General features: G+C 38.8%; 1 protein-coding gene across 7 annotated transcripts in view; it reads left to right on the forward strand.

Annotated features, from left to right (window-relative positions):
- The first annotated feature begins 248 nt into the window (after window positions 1–248).
- Window positions 249–16,788, forward strand: part of APC (APC regulator of Wnt signaling pathway) — a 67,168-nt gene continuing 50,628 nt past the window's right edge. For all 7 annotated transcript variants that reach the window (XM_075725776.1, XM_075725777.1, XM_075725780.1 and 4 more), the window contains exon 1: window positions 249–383. In XM_075725776.1, coding sequence (XP_075581891.1) covers window positions 249–383 — 135 coding nt within the window. The remainder of the gene's footprint in view (window positions 384–16,788) is intronic.

Raw genomic sequence — 16,788 nt, forward strand, 5'->3', positions numbered from 1 at the left:
CATGGTTAATGAACTTCCATTTGCTTAATCATGTGTATCAAATGGAAGCCCACTGAAAAAAGTCTTTGAACTGGCATTAGTTCTAGGCATTAATAGTTTGGTTTAATGGATTTAAATTAAATGTTTAGAAAGTTGACTGGTAAACAGGGAAGAGCGAGAGATAATTTTATGGTTAGATAAATTTGGGGTTTTTTTCTAAAATGTTTAATATCTTCTCTTACTTCTTTTAGGGCTGAGGGTAGCCCAGGATGGCCGCAGCTTCATATGATCAGTTGTTAAAGCAAGTTGAGGCATTAAAGATGGAGAACTCCAACCTTCGGCAAGAGCTAGAGGATAACTCAAATCACTTAACAAAACTGGAAACCGAGGCGTCTAATATGAAGGTATTGCAAGCTCTGTGCCTGTGGGCATCAGTGTTTCTGTTACTGCCTTTTATGTCATGGACTGGTAGTTGCTCACCAAGTTTTGTGTGCTTTGAGATTCCTACACAAGTCCTTTTCCAGGCTGTGTAAGGGAGAGCTATCAAATCTACTTAGTGAAGGATTTTGGGGGTTTTTTGGGGGGGTGGTTTTTTTAGATTTGTAAATTTAAGTATTTCAAAACAGCTTTTTAGAAACAGCTTCCAGTTTTCATAGCTTTCTTTTCATGATAAGCGCTACCATTTTAGCACTGCTGTACTTACCAGCAGGAAGTTCAGTCTGCTGACATAGTTTGACAAAGCAAGTATTGTTCAGCTCTTGAAAACATGGGAGAGACTGGAGGTTTTCAGTATTTTAAGGTAAGTTTAAACATTTTGGGGTTTACTACAATTACAGTATTTGACATCCCAAAAGAAAAAGTTCATTTTAAAGTAAGAGCACAAGTTCTCCAGCCTCTCCCAACGCCTAAACTCATACTTAATAATTTCACCCAGATATATCCATTTGATGTTTGTTTATTTAGGTGCAAGCCCTCAGAGCCACCTATCCGAGAGGAAACACTAGGCTCAGCTGGAATTTAGATGGATTTTGGTCAGTAGGAAGATAGATACACAGCTGAATCAATGTGATCCGTGACACTGAACAAGGCAGAATTTCACAAGCATTATCGTGTATTAATGTAGTGTTCTTCCTAAGCTGACAAATCCTGCTGCTTTTTGCTGTCAGCCAGCAAAACCAGACTGCTTTTGGTACCTCAGTTAATATGGCTCAGAAATTTTTGGTATCTCTGCGTATACTGCTGCATAGGGTGGGCATATTCTAAATATTAAACAACATTTTTATGTCCATCCTCCTTGCTTTCTGATCTCCATATCACAGACTTACTGTTCCTTTACAACTAATCTTCGGGGGTTTTTTAATATGGTAATCTGATGAATATAGCTATTAAAAATACTTTGAACTGAACTTTCTTTTCCTCCAGCATGTAGGTTGTGACCTCTATATTCACTGTAAGAAGAAATGTTCTGAAGCACTGTCCCTAGTTAACCACACTTGAAAGAAGCTAAAGTTTTTCAGATACATTTAATCCTTGCATTGCAGTGTAAAATGAAAGTGGCTCTGCTACCTAAGTTGAAATGGAATTATAGTCCTTTACACCAGCTACTTGAAACAGTGGTTAGCATTAACAGCTGTGGAAAAAAAAAAATTGTTTGCTCAGTTCTGTATCTGAAGGCTAATTCTGTCATTTATACCATTTTTCTTAATATTATAACAAATTTGTCGGTAACTCTCCTTCCCTCCCTGTCATTTTTTTCTTTTCTTTTTTTCCTTTTTTCCTTTTTTTCTTCTCCCCCCCCCCCCCCCCTTTTTTTTTTTTAGCCTTTGTGCAGATAATTAAATTTCCACTGACCTAGAGACAGACCAGCTGTTTAAGCTGGTCTCTAGGGCATTAATTCGGGATGTGGAACAGCTTTCTGTCCTTACTTCAAACCTGGCACACCACCAGATGGAAAGTGGCTCTATCATACTCCACAGAGGAGTGCGTATGAGCATATTCAGAGTAGATGTCGCATTTTCTCTCTCCTGAAATGCCATTCTAGATCTAAGGAATTTATCCTAAAAAAATTCTCAACTCAAATCTCAAACTCAGGATGTTTCTTTTCATTTTGGGGAATGGGTGGGGAGGAAATTGTTCAGATTCATTTGATTTTTGTTTTAAATCCATATGCTATGAAGAAATCCTAATCAGCTGTGTTCCTCAGGAGTGCTTGCTCCTGCATCTGAACCAAGAAGCTGTTCTTTCCCTTGTTTGTTTCAGATGTGTTTGGAAAGGGTAGAAACCTAGCTTTGACTTGACTTGAACCTGAAGGATGGTGTGGGAATGATCTTGGAGTCTGATTGGAGTCTGTGGGTGAAGTTTGATAGGGATCATTACAGGATTCTCTTTAGTCAGGAGATAATTTTAGTTTTGCAAGCTTTTGGAGAAAATATGTGGTGGCTTTGTTCCACTGAAAGAAACTGCATGGTTGTATGGTTCCAGTGCCATAATTAGGGATAATTACAAGAAAAGTAATTAGAAGAGCCAGAGCAGTGGAGATTGAAAGCCCTTTGGCTACGATATAAGCAGTTAAAGCTCCAAATATTTTGGAAAAAATGATCCTTTGGGAGAATGTAAGTGCTACAGAGACCTAGCAGCCCCTCCCGCCAAGTAAAATCCCAGGTATTAGTGGGAGAAGGGGAGCAGCAGTGGGGAAAACAAGCTGTGGTTCTGTGGCAAACAGCACTTCTTGCACCATGAATTTTGGTCTGTGGGCTAGTGCAGAAACATCTCACAGTGATTCTTTGGGCTGTTAATTTGTTTGCTTGTGTCTCCTCTTCTGCTTTATATTCTTTAATCAGTTGTGAAAGGCAATAGTTAGGAAGGGCATTTTAAAGATTTTTGGAAGTAGTAGTGTTAAAATGTTGTGTAAGTGTGCCTCATCTTTATAATCACTCCATTTCAGAAATGTAAGGTAATCATACTGGAATTAAAAGCTTAACATGAGCTCATCTTGAGCATGTATTTATTATGAACTACTACTGACCTATATAAAAACAATCTCTGAATGCTTCATGTTTAGAGCTAAATTTCATATTTAAAAGTGAAAACTGTACATTTGCTGACCAGAAAACAACATGATGGGTAAACAAAGATAAATGTGATAATGGCGATGCCAAAGTGATTAGTAAAACAGTGTCCACTTTGGTTTTTAATTTGTGTTGTCCTAGGGATTAACTGTTCAAACAAAAGAAATCCCTCAGAGTATTATGACTAACTTGGGAAATTCAGTTGTTACTGTTGGCTTACTGTCAGATGAAATACAGCAGTTCGGTATGATAAAATCAACAAATATTCTGTTTGATGGTCAATGAAATAATGATGTTGGCCCATAAATGAAGAAAAATGGTTTCAGGGTCTAGATGTAGATAGTAACAGTAACTGCATAAAACACAGACTGTGGACAAAATTTAGAAAAAGATTAATATAGTTTTAATTCAACACCTGTAAAATTCATGAAGAGACAAAAAGCAGTCCAACATCAGCTGTACTACGTTGTGCATGTAAATGTAGGAGACTGTCAGAAAAAGACCTCGTTTTTTGAGATATACATTGCAAATTAAGAATCTCCTGCCTGGTTCTTGCAGAAGACAAGTATTTTTCTGCTAAGGATATGATATGGTTTTTTTATGTCACAGCAATTCATATCAGCATTTTTCCCTGTATAGAGTCTGGAGGGAAATAGGTATATGTAACTTAACTTCAGGTACTCAAGAAGCAGGAAAAGAATAACACCACGCTTGATTTCCACACTCACTCTCTGAGTCCTTGGATTTTACAGTAAATGAGTAATGCATGTTATCTTGTGTAAGAAAGCTATCTGATGCTCTGTGGGCAAAATGGTCTCTCTTTCATCTTTATATAGTACACTTAAAATTATACTCTACATCTGATTTTCAGCTTCTTTAATGTCCTCTGTATTGTGTCCACACGTATCAATAATAAAACAGGAAGATTGTCAGTGGAACCGATTCAGATTCCTTGAATTTTTTTAGAAACGTTCTGAATAGCTAAATACACACTGTAAAGAAGCAAGGCAATGGTTAAACTCTTGTTCTTGGGAAATCAGGAGCTGCTTATCATGGGGTTTTTTTTACAGTTTTTTTGTTTTGTGGAGGGTAGTGTTTTGGCAGATCATTATACTCATATAAAGGTGTTAATTTTAATAATTTTCTGTGGTTTTTTTTTTGTTATTGTTTGCTTTGTTAGTTTTAAGGAATACAGGTTTAAAAGACAAAGTCCTAGAGAGCTAGTTACTGTGATGTCCACTGCAGGTCCGAAGAGTGGTTTATTTTTGACATGGATGGTGTTTGTGGGTTTCTTCTGCTAATTAGACAGCAGGGTAATAAAGCTTGTGATGCTATTATGTTGGATTGGAATGGATTTTGCCTAAATAAAAAAGCAAGTGCTAAGATATTTTGAGGATTTTGATTTTGAATGAGTTTGTACAATGTTAAGCTCAGATAATTTAATGTGGTTACAAAAGAAATTTTAAGCCTGTAGAATATAATATTCCAGATTTCTTGCGGTGTTGTGCATACGTTGTGAGGTTGATTAATTAATACTCAAATTAGCAGAATTAAAGGTAAAAAGTGTGCTAAGATGATGCCACGGTGCCTGGTTTTCATCTTGTTTCGGTCGTGGTGGATTTGTGAGAATATGAGAAAGTTTATGTCTTATTAGAAATTGGTGTGATTTTTACAATTAAATATGATTAAGTTGCATTTTATTTTATCTGCAAATATAACTTCCTATAATACCTTTTTGTGACTGTCTAAAGGGATGAATATATAAATTCTTAGCAGGAACAGCAGACTGGATAGCAAGTTAGCAACTTAACAGTTACAGTAGCTTGTTTTCTTCATTAAAAAGAGGGAATCTAAAAAATGTGCTGCTTCCAGCTTGGAGTTTGTTAGCATATGTTTGTTTATAAAAACAGAAGATTGACATTCAGAATGTTCCATGAACTAACTGGCTTGCAATGTTTCAATGCTCTGTTACACTTTTTGGATGTGAACTGTTTGTCAGCCTTGTATGGAAGCAGCCCTTTGTGATCTATAAGCCATAAGAGTTTTAAAAAAAAACAAAGAGTGCCGATCCTTTACATCAGGTATACCAGTGGCTGAATCACATCTTTTTTCTAGAAGTTTACACTTGTAGTGACACACATTGGTACCCTTTATCCCCCTTGCCTAAATTTTAAGGTTTGCTTTAAAATGGCTGATGAGGGATTCTCTCTTTTGGAATGAGTGACTACTTTTATGAGCTGTCTCCTTGATTAGGTGATCACATTTTCTTTTAACTCACCAAACCCCATTTTATGGTCATACAATCTGCTTAGCCACCATTTCTTGATATTTCACCTTGAAAACTGACTTTATTCTGATCTGCTGTCTCTGATTGTCAGTGTTTAATGCTCCTCATTGTAAAGCACAGAAGGTGTTAGGAGATATTTTTGTAACTGGCACAAAAATTTTTAGTTCAGTATATCATGGTAAGCCATGTGTTTGCAAATTAGAATTTGAAGCCTAACATGTTTTTAGAGACCTCTGATACATACAGCTTAACGATTTTGTCATGTGCTAGATACATATGTACTATGTGTCTGTCTATCCCTGTATGAGGTTACTCAAATAGATGGTAGGTAAATACATTTAATGAATACCCATGTTTGCGATCCCATCTTCAGAAATATAACAACAGTTTTTCTTCTAAGGTACCAGAAATTATACATTTTGCTGGGGATACTTACTGTGTCAGATAACAGGACTTACCCATCTCTTTCCAAAGGGAGAGTGTTTTGTAGCTTCATCTTGCCTTTTCCCTTTTTCCTTTTATCTTTGGAGAGAAGATTTTTAGTTGGCATCACACACAGCAAAATGTTTCACACAGTAAAATATTTCACCAAGGCATACAGAAATTAAAAATAATTGAAAAATTATGTTAAGCTTGAAAGCAAAGTATTCAGTACCCAGAAGAGAAATGCTTGTGTTAAAGTAGATACTTTTGATTTGGAGTTGCTATTAATATAATAGGCTACATGTAGTAAGTAAACTGTAGTATAACTTCAGAAGCTTGTGTTTAAATCTTGATTTTAGTATGATAGGCATTTCTTTGTCCATCATGTTACACATTAGAGTATAGCATCACTTCCAGAACTGTCACTAGGAATCTGATTTCCAAGTGATCTCAGTTGTGTGATATGTTGTTACTTCTGCTAAGAGGTCAAGTCAGGACAAGAGGAAATGGCCTCAAGTTGCGTCAGGGGAGGTTTAGATGGAATATTAGGAAAAATTTCTTCACGGAAAGGGTAGTCAAGCATTGGAACAGGCTGCCCAGAGAGGTGGTGGAGTTGCCATCCCTGGGGGTGTTCAAATAACATGTAGACATGGCACTGTGGGACATAGTGGATCATAGTCACTTCATGAACCAAAATGAATGTTGTCGCACCTCCACAGTAATTGCCATACGTTGCTTAGGGATATTTCCCTACTATGTGGAGAACATCTCAGTGGCCCTGTCTTGAATTTAAGTGTGAGCAATAAAACTTCTAGAACAAAGGGATGAAACAGATTCAGTGAAATGTCAGAGATAAATTATATTCACCAAAGGGTTTGAAAGCAACTTGAGTATGAAATTGCTGAACTGTCAGCTGTAAGGTATAACCTTTTCGTAGAATCATAGAATTGTTTAGGCTGGAAAAGACCTTTAAGATCATCCAGTCCAACCATTAACCTACACTACCAAGTCCACACTAAACCAATCAAGGGTAGACTAGACTAAACCATGTCCCAAAGTGCCACATCTACCCGTTTTTTGAACACTTCCAGGGATGGGGACTCCACCACCTCTCTGGGCAGCCTGTTCCAATGCTTGACCACCCTTTCCATAAAGAAATTTTTCCTAATTTCCAACCTAAACCTCCCCTGGCGCAGCTTGAGCCCACTTCCTCTCATCCTATCGCTAACTACATGGGAGAAGAGACCAGCACCCACCTCACTACACCCTCCTTTCAGGGAGTTGTAGAGAGCGATAAGGTCTCCCCTCAGCCTCCTCTTCTCCAGGCTAAACAACCCCAGTTCCCTCAGCCGCTCCTCATAAGGCCTGTGCTCCAGACCCTTCAACAGCTTCACTGCCCTTCTCTGGACATGCTCCAGCACCTCAAGGTCTTTGTTGTAGTGAGGGGCCCAAAACTGGACACGGTATTCCAGGTGCGGCCTCACCAGCACTGAGTACAGGGGAACAATCACCTCCCCGCTCCTGCTGGCCACACTATTCCTGATACAAGCCAGGATGCTGTTGGCCTTCTTGGCCACCTGGGCACACTGCTGGCTCATGTTCAGCTGGCTGTCTACCAACACCACCAGGTGCTTTTCGGCCAGGCAGCTTTCCAGCCACTCCTCCCCAAGCCTGTAACGTTGCATGGGGTTATTGTGACCGAAGTGCAGGACCTGGCACTTGCCCTTGTTAAACCTCATACAGTTGGCCTCAGCCCATTGATTCAGCCTGTCCAGGTCCCTCTGCAGGGCCATCCTACCCTCCAGCAGATCAACACTCCCACCCAGTTTGGCGTCATCTGCAAATTTACTGAGGGTGCACTCAATCCCCTCATCCAGATCGTTGATAAAGATATTAAACAAGGCTGGCCCCAAAACAGAGCCCTCGGGAACACCGCTTGTGACCAGCCACCAACGGGACTTAACTCCATTTACCACCACTCTCTGGGCTCGGCCACCCAGACAGGTTTTTACCCAGTGAAGACTACGCCCATCCAAGCCATGAGCTGCCAGCTTCCCAAGGAGAATATTGTGAGAGACGGTGTCAAAAGCTTTGCTAAAGTCCAGGTAAATGACATCCACAGCCTTTCCATCATCTATCAGGCGGGTCACCAGGTGATAGAAGGAGATCAGGTTGGTCAAGCAGGACCTGCCTTTCATAAACCCATGCTGGATGGGCCTGATCCCTTGGTTGACCTGCACTTGCCTGTTGAGTTCACTCAATATGAACCTCTCCATCATCTTTCCCGGCACCGAGGTCAGGCTGACAGGCCTGTAGTTCCCTGGGTCCTCCTTCCAGCCCTTCTTGTAGATGGGTGTCACATTGGCAAGCCTCCAATCATCAGGGACCTCCCCTGTTGACCAGGACTGCTGATAGATGATGGAGAGTGGCTTGGCAAGCTCCTCTGCCAGCTCCCTCAGTACTCTTGGGTGGATCCCATCTGGCCCCATAGACTTGTGAGCATCCAGGTGGCGTAGCAGGTCATTAACTGCTTCCTCCTGGACTAGGAGGGCTCCATTCTGGTCTCCATCCCTATCCTCTAGGTCAAGGGCCTGAGTACCCTGGGGATAACTGGTCTGGCTATTAAACACAGAGGCAAAGAAGACATTTTCCACCCTCTCCTCTGCAGCTTTTGGGAAGATTGAGGTATGACCCCTTTGGCTTTAAAGAAAGAGCAAACTACAGCTTAAGAAAGAGGAGGAATCATTTACTGGAGTGATTGTGAGATCTGGATACTTCGAATTCTAGTAATGCAAATTATTTCCCTTCTGTCAGAAGTCTTCATCAGTTTGTCAGCCGATAATTTCTTGTTTGTTCATGGATCCTGTAGTTCCTCTGTGGTAGGTTCTGTCCTTGCAGCAATTCAGCAAGTATGGCTTCTTAGTCAAAGCTTCTCTTCTGTATAATCCACACTATGTCAGCCTTGCAGCTTAAGAGACATCTTCTGTTAGTTAGGTACCCGCTAGCCCCTGAGAGTCTTCACCAGCATGTTTCCACTTGCTTACTTACATATCTTCCTTTATTTGTTGTCTGTTAAATGTAATGATACATTGTCAAACTATAGAATTCAAACTGAAGGAAGTTCAGTAATCTTTTCCTTTCTCTTCCACCCGACAGACATCTGCATTGCTTACCAAATTCGTGTGTATGTATGTAATTTTCCTGGAAGATCCTTTACATGTTTAAGTGCTTCTGGTTATAACAACCACTTATAATTGTCAGACAAAGATCAAGATCTGTATTCTGTGTTTAAAATGGCTTCAGCATGCAAGTTATGAAAGGTGGCGGGTGGGATGCCACTTTTTAAGAAAGCAGAAAAGTTTAGGAAAAACTGCTGATTGCTATGGACCTGGAAGCTTGAGGTTGTAATGGTCATGTTGGAAACCACAGTAAGGAACAGACTGCTAGTGGGCAAAGAGTTAATCTTTCTTAGGGAGAAGTGTAGCTCACAAATATGAGTTCTTTGAAGAAATCATTGAGTAGGAGGTAAGCAATTGGCACTGATGAGTCTGCTTGGATTTCTAAAATGAGTTATGTCCCTCATCAAAGACTTCTGAAGAACCTAGGTTGATTTAGGAAGGTTCTTCGGTTATTATCCAACTTAAAGGTAGAAAATGAAGAGCAAAATAAATAGTTGGGGTTTGGGTTGGTTGGTTTTGTGGTGGTTGGGGTTTTTTTGTTGAGTGTTTGGGTTTTGGGGGGGCTTTTTGGTGTTTTTTTTTTTTTTTAACAAGTAGTGTCCTAGTGAGATTTCTGCTGTGGCACGTGGTTTTTTCAACATATTCATAAGTTATCTGGAAAAAAAGAATGAGAAGAAGACGTTTGAGTGATAATTTTCAGTGTGGTAAGAGTGGAGTGTGAAGAGCTGCAGAAGAATCTTGTGGTATTGAGTGACTGAATTGAATACACGGCAAATAAAATTCAGTGCTCTGAAGTGTAAAACAATCATGATGGAAATCAGCCTTAACTTTATATACATAATGAGGGGTTCTGAATTAGCATGGCAACAACATAGGTCTTAGAGATAGTGTAAATATCTGAAAATGTCAGGTTTTTTTCATAAGTTGTCACGTTAGTGTGTAGTTCAGATCCAAAAAGTTGGTCTGATACTGGGAGTTACTGGGTGTAGATAGGGAAATAAAACTAGAATTATGTCAGTATGGACACATGCTGCATCCAGAAGTTGAGTAGTATGTCCTGTTCTGATGAACCTCCTCAGGAAGGATCTAGTAGAATTAGTATAGGTGTAAAAAAAATGAGAGTGATATGAAAAGCTTCCTTAAGTGGCATGACTGAATAGAATGGGACTTTTTGGGTGGAGAGCGTGGGAAGAGACAGGGACAACAGGGTGGGAAGAAGGTTGTTGACCTCTAAAAGACCATAAATAGCATGAGGAAAAGTTAACAGGGAATTATTAGTTTCCCTTAATACCAGATCTAAGGGACATCAAATAACATTATCAGATAGCAAGTGGGAAAACAAACAAAACAAGATTCATTTCTCATTGTAAGTTTTTGCCATGGGAGCATTTGGATGCTGAAAGAATTGGTCAGGAGGTAGTACCACTGGAGACGTGGTTTCAGGAAGTCTGCAAGTCAAGGCCAGCTGGAAGCTGGGGAAGGGACATAAAAGAGAAATGAAAAGCAGTTTTTGTTTTGTTCATGTAGCCCGACTAGGTTCCTGCTGTTGCAGGTGAGATGTTGGTGTGGATGAGTGTTTGGTCTGTCTCGGTGTGAAGGACAGCATTTGCTCTTGTTCTATTCTTGTTTTTTCCCAGCTGGGTTATGCTCCCTTAAGAAGGGGGGAGGAGGAATTTCTCTCCCTTCTAGAACTCCCGAGAATTGTGAAGGAGAGGAGCCTTCAGAGGTTGGGGAAGGGGTGGGAGCTGGACTGGGGTGAAGGAGGGAGGGTGACAGCAGCAGCCTGGGATCCAAAGAGCCTGTGGTGGAGTAGGACATGGAGATCTCTGCCTGGCCAGTGATGGGAGAGCCCTTTCCTGGAACAGGTAGCACTCTGTAGTTCTCATCTGCCCTGCAAGGGTACAGTAGACAGTGGGGGGGGGTTGTACGAAGACTCAAGAATAGCAATTGCAGTGTCTCTCCAAGTAACTTTTTTTTTTTCTTTTGAATGGTTAATATTTTTAATGAAAAGGTTTATAGCCTAGTTTATAGTTTAGCTTTTTTTTTTTTGTTTAAAAACTTTTCAGTCTTCTTTGGGAGGTCAACAGAAAGTCTTAATGAGAGAAGGTCTAAGCAGATCCACCACAAAGCTCTGGCCACCTGAAAAGTAGCATGGTCCCCAGTGCATTAGTTTTTATGTTCCTGGAGAACACTTTAGCAAATAATTTCAGGAAGTATTTTTGGTGAAAATTTGTACTTACGTCAATTGGGACTAAAATGTGTGGTAATCAAAATCAAAAAAAATCAAAAATTCTATATGAGGTGGCACTAGGATAGCTTTGTCACATTAAAAAGTGGTAGATTTTGGGTGGTGGGTTTTGGTTTTGGTGGGTTTTTTTAGGAAACCAGAGTTCTTAGATTATTATATAAAGGTCCAGAGAGTTTGAATATTTTAAGTTGCCAGTATGATCCCATAATTTCTTTACAATTTATGAAGCAGTTGGAAAACATCATGATCATCTGTGATGTCAATACTATGCTGCTATGAGGTTGTGGACACATTACCATTTTCTACTGTATCCTCCGGTTCTGGCATTTGGGTTTTTTTGCTTAGTTATGCCTGTGCATGCCTGGCTTACAGCTTTTTGGAGCAGAATCCTGTTTACCTGGATACAGATGGTAGTGAAAGAAACTTCTTTTTTTGCTTGCTACTAGCAGCAGTTGAGCATAAATTTTCCCTCCTTAATTAGCCTGTGTGTCACCAACTGAGGAGAACCTTCCAGCATGCTCTTCATTTGCTTATTGCCATGCAAGTAGCGTACCTCAGAAAGTGGTGCCTGTGTTGAATCTGCCCTTGTCCTGGCATTGTTTCCATGCGTCTTCCAGCCAACTCTAATGAGTCAACTTCATTTTGTCTGACTGATTTTTCAGTGTTCTGGCTGATGTGGCCAAAGTTAAGGGTTTTGTTCTTTTTTGTTCATACTTTGTGTTCCTGGCTCTTAGGAGTTATTTGTATGGTACTGTGCGCTCTGCTGACTTCAACAGAGCTTGTTTGTCTTCTCTAGAGTTCCATTTTTTAAAGCTTGTTTTGATACATGCGCTGTCTGGCACACAGTAGAGGCTTTGTCTTGATTTCTTTGATACTTCACTGAATTCTGTTGTGGCCCAGCTTTAGGGGAGCTTTAAGCAGGCACATAAATTACAGCAGACAATAAAGGGAAATGTAGAAGGAACTAGAAGTGTTTAGGTGCAGCAGCAAATGAGGATTTTGTGAAATGTTTCCTACTTTTGAGAAGGAAGCTAAGGGAGCAAATTTATTAATCAAAAGCATAAATTAAAGAAATTTCTGTGAAATTCTTGTTTGTATGAGTTTTCAGTGGTGGGGACATTGGAATGACTCTGACCCCCAGATCTGTTCTTTGCTTGTAGCACTAACAAACCTTGTGATTGAAATGAACTACAAAAAAGTAGTAATTTACACAGTAGAGTTTATTTTTACTTTTTTTTTCCTCTCTAGTTGAAAAAAATACTGCCAAAAAAAGACCTAAAATGCTTTTTATTTGGGTTTGCACATTGAAACATTAAGGAAATGCCAGCTTCAGGGTAGGTGATGCCACCCTGATTTTGTCAGCTGATTTGTACTCCCTATGATACAATTTTACCTATTCTACAAAAAACCCTTCCAAAGTTAGCATGCTCAGTGCTCACAATAAGGATGAAAATATACCCTTGTATAAAAGTGTTATTTTCTAATTTACCTCTGCAAATGAAGTCTTTAAACACAGATTTTCATGTGTGTAATGATCTGTAGAGAGCCAAGTATTTCTCTTCAAAGTTACTTCTTGACAGAAATGCAGTCTGCAGGAAGAAATTGAACTTTTTTCCAGAAAATATATTTTTATTAAGAATATTTTTTTTTTCAGTAGTAAAACTAGAACTCCATCCTCTTCTGTCAGTTGGATTTCTTAGCCAAACCATGTCTCTGAATGAGCTGTGGTCTCACTCTGAGTGGGTTGCACACATCATGGAAATTGCACAACTTCAGTCACCGTCAGAAACACTGTCTGCAGGCAGCTGAGCTAGTAGGAGTAAATTCAGTGACAATTGTGAGATACAGATCTCACACAGCAGTGTGGCATCCTGGACAGACAGTGCTCAAAATCCAAGTACATTCAGGACAACCTACCAAAATTTGATTCAGTAATAATGTATATTTTGCTTTCCGTGTAGCTGATTTGTTTTTTATTCTGAAATAATACAGATTTTAAAAATTCACTACAAGCTAACTGTCTTTGTTGTGTACAGTAACGAATCAGCTAGCTGTAGAAATTTCACGTGATGCCTATTTAATAAGGGAGAACATTGCAAATATAATGGTAGCATAGGATCTGACACTTTGAAAATCAGGTCCTCTTCCAAATGGTTGGCCATATAGGCATTTGCACAGCAGATATGCATATACCCCTGCTCTTGGTGAAAGCCTGTTTTAGCTTTATATTCATCCCATTCTGCACAACAGGTGTGATAAAAATGGCAGAAAGTGGTGACACCTTGTTTTGTTCTTTGAGTAGCCATACTAGATTTCTACTTTTCTCCTGAAGTCTTTGTATTTGCTTAACTGCCTGTATGAACAGTCTTACTGTACATGATAATAGCTAGCTAGTCTAGTTTGAGGGTGAAATGAGCTACATAGTCTTAAATACAAAGGCTGTTGCCTGGAGAATTCTTAGGGACAAGTTGGCAGCGTACTAGTTACTATCTTTTTGCTGCCTAGTAGTCTTCTGTTGTCATTGACAATGCTTCTTTGAGGCTAAATTTCTAAAGATTTTACTCATGAAAATACTGTTTCTCAATGTTTTTCAACAAATTGATTGATTGATGAACAAGTACGGAGAATAGCCATTGATTCAGTGTTAACATTCCTTGCCTGTATAAATATTTGTGGAATAGGTGCTAAATTCTGAGCTGCTTTAACTTGTGCGGTGTGAATTCATCCAGTATTTTCTTTCCAGTGTTATGCTTGGTTTCCATTTAATTTCAATACTCCTTTTCCCAATGTGTAAGTGCTTGAACTTTTTAAGTCTTTCAGCTGTAGTTGTGGTTAGCATAGGAAACATTATATGATTTTTTCTTTTTTTTTCCCCTAATGTGAGCTTTCATCTTCCTTCTCAAATTAGTTCCCTTACTCTCACTTGGATTTTGCACATGCAGAATGTTTTTATGGTGCCCCACACACCCTGCCTTTCAGGAGGAAAGAGGTGATGTCAGTCTTAAGGCACATAGAGGAGACTGTCATATCACGATTGTGACATGGGGCAGAAGAGTACTGGTAGTACAATATATGCATAAGGAATAGAGCAGTGGATAGATCCTCTAAAAATACTGCTGAAAATAAAAGTAATTTGGAAGATATTAACGTGTATTGGTCATTGGATAAATTCTAATGTGTGAGTGGAAGAAAATGCTATACGCTGAACTGATTTTTACAAATTGAATCAAATGATGAATTCTGGAAAATGCTTCTCTTCAGTGACTGCACAGCTAATGCAGTTAGACATTTGGGAATAACTCTTTTTAGGATAATGTGAACTAAAAATGCAGTTACAAAAGTAATTTAGCATCTTACAAAACACATTTGAAAGTGAATTTATTTAAGCAGTAAAGAAGCAGCAGTGGCATTATATTGTGTTTGATTTGTGTCATCTTTTTTGGTACGATTTCACAATAATATTTTTAGCATTATCTGTGCAATTCTAAAGATTCTACCAGAATCCAAATTGGTTGGGAAATTGAATAAAAGTTGTTTGGGGGTTTTGTTTGTTTGTATGTTTTGTTTTGTTTTGTTTTTTTAATTTAGGTGAAATTGAGCTGGTGACACATGTGTAGTTACTGACATCACTTCAGACAGCATTCTTTCTGAGCATAAAATCAGATAACATTAGTTGATCTGACAGTGGTCTTGTGCTAAAGACTTAGTAGACTTGAGTATGTGGTTACAGCAAGTGACAGTTCTTGAGCACGGTGGCACCAAGCGAGTATTTTTCTTTTAGAAAATGACATTGTTTGAAATTAAAATGAACAACGTCACTTCACATAACAAATGCTTTCTTCTTTCTACAAGGTTAAAAGTTGAATTGCTCCAGTGTTTCACCTCAGTTAGCAGTGCTGTCATCGTTGCTGTTATCATTTGGACCTGGTTGTAGGGTTGAGCAACCAGGGTGATTGCTTGGCACCTCAGGCAATTAGAAGGGCTCCCACCAAGCTTGATTAAGTGGCAGTGTAATTCACCAAAATGTATAGGAGTAAAGGGCCTCTTCCATAGCTCTCACTCGGCTCTTGTGAGTGTTGTACGATGTGTGATAGTATTACGGCACTGTCAAGTTCATACAGTTATGAGGGGTCATGTAAGACCTTGAACTTAAGTTTATGCTATCTGTAAATGCATAGAAAATAGTATTCTGGTGTCCGTCCCCCCCCACTGTTTTGCCATCTAATGTTTTTGTTGAATTTGAGTTATGGATGTGCTTTTAGTGTATCTTAGCCTTTTTTTCTGCCCTTTTAAACCAGTAATAATTGAAACAATGTGGAACACTGGTTTGAACTTCAAAAATTACTTTCAGTTTAGAGTGCAATTGTATGTTAAGTTTTCAGCATATTGGGCTAAAAACATGAGTACAGATGGCATCAGAAATAGCCTTGTTTAGAAATACTGCTGATTCTGTTAAAAATAATAGTTCTGAGTCATTCGGTGTACATTATGCCCATCCTGCATGGTGCTAAGATAGGTCTTCAATTACTGTCTGAAATTATAAACAATTCCTATATTTGTGCAGTTGAACTTGGTTTTATACTCAAATGTTGTAAATCTAGTGGTAACGAAGGTAAGCATAACCTAAAAAACCTAAACTGAAGGATAACTCAATTTGGGTTTTGTTTACAAACATTGAAAGAAACACACAGTGAGGTCTACTTGTGTGTGTATATATGTAGATGACAGGAATGTCTCTTCACACAGGCCCAAGTATAGTTATTAGCTAAAAAGGAGGAACAGATATGAAGAGTGGCTTACTGAAAATTGATTGATAGAATAGCTTTTGTTAGAAGTCTTTTTAAATGTAGATTCATGCTTACCTTTAAAAGATCTAGTAAATTTTAAAACATCTTGTTGCCTTAGTATTCCAGCTGATACTGGGCTGCGAGCGTATCTGGTGTACTGCTGCCAGCGATTTCGCGTATTTAATTTTCATGATGATTCTCATACTTTTTGGCATTTGGTGAATAAACAAAACTTTTAGAAAAGTGAATACAAATAATAAAACTCATTCTATTTAAAAGGCAGGGGGAAGCAAGTAGTGTTTACAGAAGACCAAATGTATCTGATTTGTCTGAGTTGTCATCAGTGCTCCATTTCCTGCCAAAGGAGAGGTGTATGTCTAAACCAGAATGTCTTTTTACAGATACCATTTTGAAATATTTCTAAATATCAATATTAATATTTATACTTACAGTCCTCAAAAAATGAATATACTTTTAAGTCTTAACTCATTGGGATTTGAAATGTGTCATTGTTAGTGTTGTTCCTCTGTGGTTCCGTTCTTTATTAGCAGCTTGAGTAAGTTCACAGCCCTTAAGCAATTTTATTTACAACCCTTACCACGTGGCTGGGTGCCTGTACTGTTAGTTAAGGTGCTTTTCTTCTCAGTGGTTTTCTAGTTACTTGTTGATGGGTCTGATCTTTTATTATTTAATTATTCGTAAAGTAGTTGTAAAGTCAGGACTATTCATAGAGTCCAAGCAAAAAAAAAAAAAAAAAACCTGACATTGTTTCTGTACTTCACAGTCCAGAGACTGTGAAGACAGAAACCTTTTTAAA

This window comes from Pelecanus crispus, chromosome Z (assembly GCF_030463565.1).
Source record: "Pelecanus crispus isolate bPelCri1 chromosome Z, bPelCri1.pri, whole genome shotgun sequence".
Taxonomy (NCBI): Eukaryota; Metazoa; Chordata; class Aves; order Pelecaniformes; family Pelecanidae; genus Pelecanus; species Pelecanus crispus.